This window comes from Salvelinus sp. IW2-2015, linkage group LG6.2, assembly GCF_002910315.2.
Source record: "Salvelinus sp. IW2-2015 linkage group LG6.2, ASM291031v2, whole genome shotgun sequence".
Lineage (NCBI taxonomy): Eukaryota > Metazoa > Chordata > Actinopteri > Salmoniformes > Salmonidae > Salvelinus > Salvelinus sp. IW2-2015.
The window spans coordinates 4,366,758-4,380,426 of NC_036846.1; the positions used below are offsets into that span (position 1 = coordinate 4,366,758).

At 45.8% G+C, this 13,669-nt stretch overlaps 1 protein-coding gene across 3 annotated transcripts; it reads left to right on the top strand.

Annotated features, from left to right (window-relative positions):
* Positions 1 to 327: 327 nt before the first annotated feature.
* On the top strand, positions 328 to 7,103 carry LOC111965720 (protocadherin-18). Of its 3 annotated transcripts, none has more exons than XM_023989974.2 (4): positions 328 to 3,208; positions 3,688 to 3,776; positions 4,102 to 4,286; positions 5,581 to 7,103. In XM_023989974.2, the coding sequence occupies exons 1-4, from the start codon at positions 710 to 712 to the stop codon at positions 6,540 to 6,542; spliced, it is 3,735 nt and encodes a 1,244-aa protein (XP_023845742.1). In that variant the 5' UTR covers positions 328 to 709; the 3' UTR covers positions 6,543 to 7,103. The 3 variants fall into 3 exon arrangements, with proteins under 3 accessions (XP_023845742.1, XP_023845744.1, XP_023845743.1); XM_023989976.2 differs by having other exon boundaries at positions 4,102 to 4,217; XM_023989975.2 differs by having other exon boundaries at positions 3,721 to 3,776.
* Positions 7,104 to 13,669: the final 6,566 nt, after the last annotated feature.

Consider the following 13,669-nt stretch of genomic DNA (forward strand, 5'->3'; position numbering starts at 1 on the left):
GTGGCACACATTTGTGAATTGCAGCTATAACAATATGCGAGTGCCGAGGCAGCCACGGGTCAATTTGGCCATGTTTAAAGTTCACCGTGAATAAGCAGCCCTTATTGTTGTGGCACACTTTAAAACCACGTCTTTAGACTGGTCCTCCCGGCTTCTGCAATCAAGGGTCCCTCTGTGTTGGGAATGGACACCCTGGAGGCAGCGAAGGGGCAGCACTTTATTTAGGGAGAGGGTGTAAAGGAGAGGGGAGGGGGGCTGGGGGGACTTTTTGTGTGAGCTGAGGAAAAAGACGCAGTTTTGGTGAGGGGCGGGCTATGAGGGCCAGTCTGTAGACGAGACAGACCGCAGGAGCGCGCGACAGAGTAGAGCGCACAGCAACACAAACGGAGCTACGCCTTTTCTCACCGCTCAGATTTCCAGACGCACACTCACACACACAGACCGGGGCTTAAGTGGATGTATGCAACAGATCACAACAGCAAGAAAAACACTGCATTTGAGTTGGTGTTTTTGGTGTAAAACTGGAGCCAAAAGAAAACTCCGACCCGGTTGATTTTGAGTTCTCAAATCTTCATCCTCCAGTCGATTTGCACGACTTTTCACCAAAGATGACTTACTGAAGGAATTTAACATGTTAGACTTTTGAGAGAGCATCTTTTTTTAAACCTTGCTCCTTCGTGGTAGTGTAGCCCCATCCCGGGTGCTGAAGATGGGTGCCAAAATGAACACACCCAAAGGAAATATAGTGTTTTCCGTTGCGCTATTATTATTTTTGGTTGTAATTATGCAGGCCGTTTCTGGTAAGACTTTGAAATATAAAGTTTATGAAGAGCAAAAAGTGGGCACAGTGATTGCAAGGCTAAAGGAGGACGTGGTGGATGTTCTGTCTAAATTACCGAGTTCACTGTCCTTTCGGTTCCGTGCTATGCAGAGGGGGAGCACTCCATTTCTGTCGGTTCGGGAGGAGGACGGTGAAATCACCATAGGGACCAAGATTGACCGGGAGAAGCTTTGTGAAAAGAACCTAAACTGTTCTATCGAATTTGACGTTGTCACTCTGCCCACTGAATACCTCCAGCTTTTCCACGTCGAGGTGGAAGTCTTAGACATAAACGATAACTCGCCACAGTTCTCCCGTGCCATCATCCCTATTGAGATCTCGGAGAGCGCGTCTGTGGGAAACCGCATCCCTCTGGACAGCGCCACCGACCCTGACGTGGGAGATAACTCCCTTTACTCTTACTCTCTGACGCCGAATAACTTTTTCAAAATCGACATAAGGACCAGAACCGACGGTGCCAAATACGCAGAGCTGGTGGTGGTGAAAGAGCTGGACAGGGAGGTGCAATCCAGCTACCAGCTGCAGCTAACGGCCTCGGACAATGGAGCCCCCCCGAAGTCCGGCTCCACTCTGCTCAAGATAATCATCTCAGACTCTAACGACAACAGTCCGGCTTTTGATGAGCAGGTGTACGTTATTAATCTCCTGGAAAACTCTCCACTTGGGACTCTACTGATTGATTTGAACGCCACAGATCCGGATGAGGGCACTAACGGTAAAATAGTTTACTCTTTCAGCAGTCATATCTCTCCCAAAATACTGGATACGTTTAAAATGAACCCTGAAAATGGCCAAGTCACTCTGATTAAAAAAGTGGACTATGAATCTACGTCATCTTATGAGCTGGACATTCAGGCACAGGATCTGGGTCCCAACTCCATCCCTGGACTTTGTAAAATCGTCATCAAAGTGGTGGACGTGAACGACAACAAACCGGAGATCAACATTAACCTGATGACTCCTGGCAAGGAGGAGGTGGCCTACATCTCGGAGGGCGCGCCAGTGGACACCTTCATAGCACTGGTGCGCGTGGACGACAGTGACACGGGGCTCAACGGTGACGTGGTGTGCCGCCTGCACGGCCATGGGCACTTCCGGCTGCAGAAGACCTATGAGAAGAATTACATGATCCTGACCAARGTGTCTTTGGACAGAGAGAAGAGGTCAGAGTACAGTCTGACAGTCATAGCTGAGGACCGCGGCTCTCCAAGCCTTTCCACCATCAAACACTTCACGGTGCAGGTGTTGGATGAAAACGATAACCCGCCTCGCTTTGAGAAGAGTCGCTACGAGGTCTTCAAGTCAGAGAACAACTCTCCKGGGGCCTACCTGATGACAGTGGTAGCGTCCGACCCTGACCTGGGCACTAACGGTCAGGTGACCTACACGGTGGTGGAAGCTCTGGTCCAGGGAAGCCCCATCTCCACCTACGTCACCATCGACCCGTCCAACGGCGCCATCTACGCTCTACGGAGCTTCGACCACGAGGACGTTAGCCGCATCGCCTTCACCGTCCAGGCACGCGATGGAGGGAACCCCGCCCTCTCCTCCAACGCCACCGTCCTCCTGACRGTGCTCGACGATAACGACAATCCGCCCACCATCCAGTCCCCACCCCTACGGAACCACACCGCTGATCTACCTCTCTGGAGACACGCCTCCGCCGGTCAGCTGGTCACCATCATTAAGGCCACCGACCGCGACACCGGTGCCAACGGCGAGCTGAGCTGCTCCATCGTCGGGGGCAACGAGGAGGGCCTGTTTGTGATGGACGCGCGGCGATGCGAGCTACGGACCAATGGCAGTCTGGAAGGGGTTCCKAAGGACGTGCTGGAGATCAGGGTGGAGGTGCAGGACAGGGGCACCACTCGCCTGTCCACGGGGGCCCTGCTCCGCCTTTCCCTTCAGGAGAACATGGACATCCTGCCCCCAGACCTCCCCACGGGCCCAAGCCAGCCACCGCTGGACCTCTCCCTCATAATCATCATCTCCCTGGGGGCRGTGTGTGCCCTGCTGCTGGTGGTCATGGTGATGTTCACCACGGCACGCTGCAACAGGGAGAAGAAGGACCCACGCAACTCGTACAACTGCAGGGTGGCAGAGAACACGTACCAAAACCACCCGAAGAAGCCCTCTAGGCAGATCCATAAGGGAGACATCACCCTGGTTCCCACCGTCAARGGCACCCTGCCCGTTCGGGCACACCCACGCTCACCTTCTGCTTCGCCTGTCCCGGAGAGGGGCACCATGGGCAGCCGGCAGAGCCAACACAGCCGCCAGTCGCTTAACAGCCTAGTCACCATCTCCTCCAATCACGTCGCAGAGAACTTTGCTCTGGAACTGGCCCACGCCACGCCCCCTGTCGAGGTAAGAAGAAGAGAGAGAGAGAGAGAGAGAGGGTTTAATTTCATACCCTAAGTCCTAAGTGATGTATTACTAGATGGTTATATGAATATGTTTTCTGCTAATGATAGTCTTTGAATCTCTTAAATGCCTTTGGAATAAAATAGACTACCATCAACTATGGATCTATAGAATAAAACATGACTGAGTTAATTAAGCTTTGCCTCATATTATGGTGATATAGAAATTGAACAATGTTTATTATTATGATTTTTGTGTTTTATATTTAATATTCAGTATTTGTTCTGAATTTGTCCCCGATGTTGTGGTATGTTCAGTACTCCATCGCTTATATCCAGTGATCATCTCATGTTTTAGAACATATCACGTCATTTCAACATCCATCCATCTCTTGTGTCCTTGTGCCTGTCTGCTCCCATCAGTATTCATTTATTCATTCATTCCTTTCATTCTTTTTTTTACATTTTCTTTTTCGATTGTAGCAAGTCTCACAGCTTCTGTCCATGCTCCATCAGGGCCAGTACCAGCCAAGACCCAGTTTCCGTGGCAACAAATACACCAGGAGCTACAGGTAATAACACCATCTAACTGCACCTTAAAATAAACACACCTGAAGGGAATCAGAATGTACGTGTGCATAACTCAGTAATGCTCTAAGGCATATCCTACAATGCTTTACATATTCCTAAAAAGCTTTTGGCTGTATTCCCTCGTAGGCCTATATTTGCTTTGTTCTATTTTAGTACTCAACCTTAATAACACTTGATAATTGTATGCAAAAACCTTCGCCACTTGAGAATTCACTGCACTTCGTTTTGATATGCATAAGCCTTGAACAGTCCTCCAATGTTGTTTTCTATGAATGTTGAACCATAATTTCCTCTCTCCGTATCCAGGTATGCTCTGAACGACATGGACAAGTTTAGTCTGAAGGACAGTGGTCGTGGCGACAGCGAGGCTGGGGACAGTGACTACGAGGCAGGACGAGAGTCTCCCATCGACAGGCTCCTGGGTGAGGCCTTTAATGAGCTATACCCACATGACGGCCAACACAGACCACATCCACAGCATCCGCATGCAGGTATACACCCCTCAACTCATCACCCCTCTCACCTCGCCTCAAAACACTCACCCTTCAGCCTACAACACTCTCCCCTCTATATATCAGCCTCTCACCCAATACCCTTGTTCTTTACTGAACTATAGCAACAACGACTGCATGCAGGTATACCATCCTCACCCCTTTCACCATATCCCTCCTCTCACCCATCTTAGCCTTTACCCTACACTACAGGTCTCCACTGAGCTAAGCCCCACCACAACACACATTATCACACCACCTCACCTCTCACCACAACTATCAATCACCCTCATCCCCAACACCTCTGAGAGATCCACTCCCCAGCTGTTTATCAGCACAGTGACTGGGACTGGATGGGACTGTGGAGGGAGAAAAGAGGCAGAATTATCACCCGTTTCTCTGATGAGAAAAAGCTCTCATCTCCTCCATAACACAATTATTTCAGAGTGCGAGGCAGCCAGGCAGTCTGCTGGGCAGTTCGCAGGCAGGCAGAGGTGGTTGGAGTGGGTTTTTCGACAGCTTTGAAAGGCTGTTTTTGTAAATCAGTCCGGTTCATCTTTTATTTTTGCCTTTCATCAGCGGGGAAGGCAACATGCTGCCTGCCTACATGGCTGCGGCTGCTGTTTTTCCAATTCTCCCCAATGCACTCTTCCTTCATCAGCTCTAAGATGTATTATAAATGGTCTTTTCATGGTAATGAGAGGGTAATGAAGTCCCTGAATAGCATGAGTGACTAGCCAGCGGTCTGTAATGAAGGCTTTAACTTGGCATATTTGATTTGTATAATTTATTCTTCAGAGATTTTTCATTTGAAGATTTAATATTGAATAGACGTGATTTCAAAAGGGGAAAATGCAGGTTTTTAAGCAGATTCTTTTGAATGAGTAATAGTGGCCATTGATCTGGCCCAGTGAATTGTGCCAATATGTTAATGTTGAAGGTAGTGTGCTCTCTCCTGCAGCGTGATATGCTATCTAATTATCTTAGATTTCCACCCATGTTTGTACCCAGATCACACAACTGTGTTTAAACATGAATGGACATCAAATGTTTGATGTTAAAAGACTATGAAAGACAACCTTTCATCTCCTCCCTTCAAAACCACTCCCAGTTCTATACCTACTCATCAACATCTCCCCTCATCAAAAGTCTATCAACAAAAGAACAGTAATACCCAGAACAATCTATGGTCTGTGTATGTAGAAATGCATGGCCTCCTATGTATTTCATCTCCCTGTGCAGTGCCTTGTGACTCTGTATCCCTGACCACGTCTCTCTCCCTCTCTCGCTGTAGCGATGAGACTGTGCACTGAGGAGTGTCGTGTCCTGGGTCACTCTGACCAGTGCTGGATGCCTCCCCTGCTCTCCCCAGCCTCCTCTGACTACCGCAGCAACCTCTTCATCCCAGGAGAGGACCCCCGCCAGGCCAGCGATCCCCAGGAGCCCCCCCAGCCCTCCGACCCCGACCACCCTCACGCCCAACGCAGCAACCAGAGCTTCTCCACCTTCGGCAAGGACAACCAGGAGGAGGCCGAGGAGGCAGAGGGGGGAGAGGAGGGGGAGGAGGAGGACCTGTGTGGAACCACGTCCCTGTTGTCAGAGATGAGCAGTGTGTTTCAGAGGCTCCTCCCCCCATCGCTGGACTCCTATATCCAGGTCAGCGAGACACAAAAGGCAGGTACGAGTATGGGGGGTGTAGGTGTCCCCATGACAGGGTCACTGGACAGGAGGAGGGGTCATCTGCCAGGTAAGCCCAGTGCTGCCGCCCACCAGCAAGGTGTTGCAGCATGGGCTGCCAATACCCACTTCCAGAACCCCGGCTCTAGCATTGGGCCCTCAGGCCAACCACACCCCCAGAATGGTAGCTACCACACCCTCAAACCCAGCACCAAGCTCAGCCCCCAGAACAACCACCACAACCAGGCCGTCCCTAAAAACAGCCCTCAGAATGGGCACGGCCACCACGCCCCCACCCCCAAGAACAGCCCTCTCCTCACTGCCCTGGTCAGCCCCACCCTGGTGGCACCTTTCCTGGCCCCGGCCCCCATCCCTGTTCCCCTCCCGGGGCCATGCGGTAAGTGGCTCCCAGCCATGGAGGAAATCCCAGAGAACTTTGAGGAGGATGAGTTTGACTCGGTGCTGGGGCAGCTGGGACACCTGCAGGGGAAGAGGAGCGACAGCCGCCATGAGCTGATGGACGCCAGCGAGCTGGTGGCTGAGATCAACAAATTGTTACAGGATGTCCGGCAGAGCTAGACAACCCTAAATACCCTCCACCTTTAAACTCTGACCTCCAACTTCCTGTCTTCCTGTCAGGAGTCCTGCCATGTCTATGGAGGGGGAGCTGAGGAGTCTGGGTAGGAAAAATTAAAAGAGAAACGAACGAAAGACATAGACCTGCAATTGTCGTTAAAGTTGCATTTCTAACGTATTTGTGTTTTGTGAATGCTAAATATCCAAATATTGTTTGTATTTTCTTGTTTGGTACACAATGTACACAATGTGACTGTATTTATCTTTGTATTTTAAAAATACATTTGTATTCTTATATTTATATAAAGTAAATGTATATAAACTTAATCAATCAGAATTCTATTTTTATATATTGAAGGCATGTTAAATGAAGAAAAAAAGAATCAACATTTTGACATGCAACTGAAAATCTACATATTTAATATTGTCTTTTGTATTGTGAAATGTTTTTTATGTCACTATTATTATATGTATACATGAATATATTAATTATTGGACAGAAGTCTTTGTGGTGTATTGTGGGAACTTGGGGGTAAACACAAATAAAAGTGAAAAAACACAGAACTAATATGAGTTTGTCTCGATGTTTCATCTTTGACTAATGTTGTCATTGTATTAGAAGAAGGAAGTCAGAGAGGTTTATTTGCTAAGTTAAATGTTTCCATAGGAGATTAATAAGAACCTTCACAGATCTCCAACATTTGGCAAACATAATGATATTAGAGGCATGGGCTTGGTATTGTGTGTGTGTGTATGTGTGTGTGTGTGTGTGTGTGTGAGAGAGAGAGAGTATCTATAATTCTACAAAGAGATGCTGAACTGTTGTCTAGATTTCTATGAGAAGAGTTCCATATGAGCTCCCCCTATTGGTCAAAAGAGCTCACTAGCGGTCAGGTCTACTACGGTCAGTGCAAACCTGTATCATTGGGAAGTCCCTACCTTAAACCCTAATCCTAACCTTAACCCTTACCCTAACCTTAACAATAATGCTTACCTAACCTTAACCCTTACCTTAACCATTTTAAATGTCAACTTCAATGTGGTAGGGACTTCCCAAGGATCCCGGATAGCTCGAACGTCAGGTCTACTCTAGCACACTGCTCTTGGATGTAACAGTCAGATATTCTCAAATTCAGGTCCTATATATTTGGAAGGGGGCTGTTCATGACTGTATAGTGTTGCCTCCTATTTTCTTCTTGGTCGATGGCTGATGTTACCAGTGCAATGAAAAACATTGGTTCTATCATCACCACCTACTACTGCTACCCAAGCTCGTTCTTCGGATTACTTTACCCATCTGAAGGTCTGAGACTCAGTTTGAAACAAAACAGAGCCCCCTAGAGGCCAGATTGAAATATTGCAGGAGTAGGTACCTCATCTTCATGAGCAGCAGTGGCAAGCATCTGGAGTTGAATTCACTAGGTGCTCTCAACCTTGTAGTCCAAATAAATCACAGACACTCAACCAGGGAGATACCTACAAACTAATAACATCAGTCATTCAGCATGTCAGTCAGTTAGTCAATATGTCAGTCAGTTAGTAAGTCAGTATGTCAGTCAGTCAGTATGCCAGTCAGTTAGTCAGTATGTCAGTCAGTCAGTCAGTATAGTCAGTCAGTCAGTCAGTATGTCAGTCAGTCAGTCAGTATGTCAGTCAGTCAGTCAGCCAGTATGTCAGTCAGTCAGCCAGTCAGTCAGTATGTCAGTCAGTCAGTCAGCATGTCAGTCAGTTAGTCCGTATGTCAGTCAGTTAGTCCGTATGTCAGTCAGTTAGTCCGTATGTCAGTCAGTCAGCATCATCTAAATAAACCAGATGAGGCTAACCGTACGGTACGTGCAAACATTTGGTGTGTACGTGCACTATTGTGGGTCTGTATTTGGCTCAGATGTCTCAGTATTTTACCCATTACATATGTATTACACCTTTCCCACACTAAGCCAATAACCTGGTATTGTCACTCACTCCCTTCCCGCATCGACACTGAGATAGAAGAAACCACTAGAACTACAACACAATTATCAACATCTCATTGTTTTCTGTGTTCCTACCTTCCTGCATTTGAGCCTTTACACATGAGTCTGTTTATATCCTAGGTTGATAGTGAGATAGCTACCATTAGAGGCTTTTTTCTAGTGGTAGAGCGAGTGATAGAGGGAGGGAGAGGTAGCAGGAGAGAACGAGTACATGCTAGCGGGAGGGAGCAAGAGGAGAGGTAGTGGGAGATGACAGAGAGAATTACAGAGAGAAAAGGAAGGAGAGAGAGGAAGAGGTAGGGATTCAGAGAGAGTGAGAATAGAGAAATAGAGAGGGAGAGATAGAGAGGGGTTGCGGGATGGAGAGAGAGAATGATAGAGAAACACAGAGCGAGAGAGAGAAAGAGAGGGGGAGGGATAAAGATAAAGAGGGAGGGATAGAGAGGAAAAGCCAGGGGTTCTTGTTAAGAGAACACAGAGCTGAACACCGGAGTCTGTCGTGAAAAAGGAAGCCAGTGTTTGGCTTTTCATGTCGTCAGCCATTTCTCCTGAATGCTGCTTAACATATCCTCCCTGACTACATCCCCTCCCTCCTCTCTCACCTTCTATCTCCTCCCTGCAGACGACTGTACCCAGCAATAAAAATCCAGTCTAACAGAACCCCATATTCTCATCTCCACTCAATACTGTCAAGGTCCAGCTGCACTACATGTAGAGAGAGAGTCGTAATCTGTGAGGTTTTGTTGGGAATGATCTGTCTTTTCAATGGCGTCCACATTTGTATTGATTTGACACAATAACACACTCATGACAGAAACTGACTGATTAAAGTCATGGAGAGAAAACAAGGCCATCTGGTCCATAATCATCAGCCATTTTCAAGGTAACAGTACTTAATCAGATATACCTTTGTCTACTGTATAACCAGTATATTGTCTGTCTGCCAATCAGGCCTTCATCTATTGGTTGCCTATAAGTGTGTTCTCAGTCAGTAGGTCTTCAGTTCATCTCCTGTGTTGTTTCTTTATGTGTTTCCACACAGTGGAGGCTGCTGAGGGGAGAATGGCTCATAATAATGGCTGGAACGGAGTGAATGGAACGGCATCAAACACATTCAAAACCATGTGTTTGATGCATTTGAAACCATTCCACTGATTCTGCTCCATTCTGCCCAACCTCCCTAATTAAGGTGCCACCAACCTCCTGTGTTTCCACAGCATGCCTAAGTGGTTGTAGGAGAGCCATGCTGTGTGCCAAGAGCTGTGGATAGGAGCATTGGGATATGGACACATGTGAGAGAGCCTACAGAGAGACTATCACTGATTATTTTGCTGCTGATGGACCCTAACCCGCCACTAAGCAGCCAGCCAGCCAGCCAGCTAGCTAACCCTCAACTGAGCAGCCAGCCAGTCCTTCTCAGCACCAACATCTCTCTGGCGGAGGTGGGTTGTGAAAATGTATCTTGCGATCTTAAGGGCAGGCAGCAAAGTATAAGAAGCAAAAAGTGGTGATTTCATTCTCAAAATAATGTCAGCAATTAGAATACATTAAATTGTTGTAAAAAATAGGCAATAACATGCGATGAACCCCCAAAAAGTCTTAGAATTATATAAAGTACAATTTACTCAATCCAGTCTAGGGGTAACCTACAGTTGAGACAAAATTCTGCATACCCTCACATGAACACTCTCCCCATCAGAGTTTACAGAACCCCTGGCAAACAAAGACAGGTAGAACAAGCTAGCCCCTTTCTGGGCTAAACCATAGCCACAATTAGCAATGGTGCATAGTCACACAATAACAGAACCCATGGGGAAAAAGGTTGCTTTCTTCTTTGTGAGCATACATGCACACATCAGCGGGCAAGCCTCATAGTAGAGCACGGACATGTACGAGCGGCGCTTCGAGGTGCGGAAACACAAGACAAACACAAAGTAAGCACTCAAAATAAATGCACAAGCTGAAGAAATTACAGAGCCATTTAGCAGTTTAGCAGGAGAATATTAGTTGTGGAGAGTTAGCCATGGCATGAATACAAATTAATAACTGTGGGCCTTTTTCCTGGCATTGGCCTTATCCTAGACAACGTTGTTAAAATAAAATCAGCTGGATGTCTGCTGTTTATAATTATTACATTCTCAAACATATTCAAAAAAGGACAATTGTTTAGCCAAAAATACTAACAATACCTTTTCAAAAAAGGCAGTTTTACAGAAAACTTATTCATTTTATTGGTCATTTTGAAAACATTTATTTTAGGCCTATGTTTATTTTACAGCAGTTCACACATATTACAACCTGCCAAGCAGCCAAGGAATTCCAGATTATGCATTTGGGGTTGTAAACGTTTATTCTGCAAGATACGAGTAAGCAATATAACGTTGAGCGACGGGAGTCCAATGTACAGGAGGCTAGCATGCCACCATCACTGTGTGTGTGTACGTGTGTGGTAGATACACTAATAGAAAAAAGGGTTCCAAAAGAGTTCTTTGTGGAAGGATAGGGTTCTAACAAGAACCGTTTTGATCAGAAGAACCCTTTTTTGGAAGACAAAGATTCTTTGTAAGGCAAAGGGTTCTACCTAGAACCTTTGACATCCTACGAACCATTTTTGGAGAAAGTTTTCTTTGATGATTCTTTGGAAGGCAAGAAGGGTTCTACATAGAACCATATTGAATATTTCCCAGCATGCTATATTTCAGGGAGATTTTCTGAATTGTTTGTTTTACTGTTTACTGTATTATCTGTGTTTTTGCATTGATTGGTTGATAAATGTTATGCTACACAGAGATAAATAACATACAGTTTTCTAAACTAATCCAATCTGTTAGTAATTGGATGTATTCAATCTTTCCTACAATGGCGAGCATCTTGGTTGAATGCAGTTTGAAGGTGATAAAAAATTCCACTTGTTCATATCCTAACTCTGGCTGGATTCTAATCAGAATTCTACATCACTTTGCAAGCCAGCATTATGTGACTTGCAGGCCTGATGTGCCTGTAAACTAGTGGTGGGAAACATGGCTTTCTGAATGCTTTGGAGCTTTCACAAAATTGTGCAGAGAAACGGTTTATTACTCGGTTCACAATGCATATTAGTGACATCTGGTGGTCAGCAATAAATAGAAGCATGTGATTATCAGATAGAAATTTTTTTCCTCCGCTGTTTTCATCAAACCTCCGTGGCGCAGCTATAAGTCGTTGGCATTAGTAGCCTATAATCAGTTGGAATGCTAATTTGCATCTTACATCATGCTTCCCTTTTTTGTCTTCAAGTTTACAATTTTCCCATGCCATTATTTAGAATGATAAAGACAAAAGCTTATACTATTCTAAATAAAATAAAATATTTGAACAACAATGCAGATAGTGTGGTTTCACATAAAACAAATTTCAAAAGTGTGCCTTCGATGAGATTCAACATCATAAAATCACATACCTGAATGTTCCATAGTTCCCCCTTTTCTACCTGCCAAGCTACAAGTCAGGTGAAACTATCTGATCAAAATCCAACCTATATTTGTAAGCACGGTGTCCAGTAGAGAACGGTGTTTGAAAGCAGCTTAGGATCGACGAAAGCCACCGGAACCACGGCGAAATCAGTGGAAAGTCACGTTTTGCAGCACACGGTTTGAAAAAGCATGTGATCAACAGAGCAGAGCTGTTGTGAAGGAAGTTGTCAAGGAAGAGTGTTTGTGTTTATACAGGATCTTCCGCCCCCCACCTACCGCCAATGCGGAGCTATACAGAAACCCTCCGCATTGCTACAAAATTTGGGAGGTGCGCGGCATTGCTGTATGGAGCTAGATTTGGCCTTCGCAAGCCTCCGGAGACTCCAGACATCAGACTCTTTGTGTTTCAGTGGAAGTCATTCATTGTCAATGTAGCAGTCTGCAACGTTAAGTTGGGGCTGCCACACTAGGCTGCAGTGCAGTCTGTGTACCACATGCAATCAATCATTTCAACTCGTGCTTTGCTTTACCATGCGGTGGTACAAACAGAAGTACAAACACAGACTCCAGCTAGCTGGCGTTTAGCTGGTTGAAAAGTGAAGCCCAAACGCATATGCATCTGGTGGACATCAGACATTAGCTCCTTACGTAACGTCACTACTGTAAACCAGGAAATTTCTAACACCCCTGTGTTAGGGTATAACTAGGCCCTTAAAGAAAGGCCTTATATATGTCATGTATTGTGATAGATAGTAAAATGGTAAAGGATAATAAGCCTGGTGGAACCATTTATAGAGGGTTCTAGGAAGAACCCACCAAAGATAAAAACGTTTCTCGATAGAACCCTTCAAAGACTGTTCTAGGAAGAACCTTTAGATTATAAAATTGGTCTTGGTAGAACCCTTCATAGAGGGTTCTAGGCAGAACTCTGCATCACATGTTCTAGGTAGAAACATATACAGGGGGTTCTATGAAGAACCCTAGATAACGGGTTCTAGATAGAACTCTTTGCAAAGGGTTCTACCCAGCACCAAAAAGGTTTCCCCTATGGGTACAAACCGAAGAACCCTGTATGGTTCTACTTAGCACCTTTATTTCTAAGAGTGTATACTCTGCGGGCAGTGTTAGCGGTATTAGTCCAGTGTAATCCCCCTGCATGTCTGTCAACACCTTGCTGGATGGTGCTTCCTGGGTTTACTGCATCTGTGGAAACGCCAGTGCATGTGTAGCCGTTTAGTCCAGATGCTGGCCAATATTACGCTGTGTCTGGGTGAGACGTGTGCATGTGTAGCCATTTAGTCCAGATGCTGGCCAATATTACGCTGTGTCTGGGTGAGATGTGTGCATGTGCCTGCAGTTGTATGGGCGTTTGGTTGGTGTGCCTAACAATTTGGTTGTGCTTCTGTTAGAGGCTACCCAAAAAAGACATGAATGTAGGACGAATGAGGAAGAGATGAAGATGTCAGGAACCACCTGGAATGAGGTCAAGAAAACCGTAACAGAGCGGAACTAAATAAGTCAAGTAAGTCTGTTAGACAAAGATTGATTGTTTTGTGAATGACAAGTAACCTCAAATTGGCTATATACACTGCTCAAAAAAATAAAGGGAGCACTTAAACAACACAATGTAACTCCAAGTCAATCACACTTCTGTGAAATCAAACTGTCCACTTAGGAAGCAACACTGATTGACAATACATTTCAC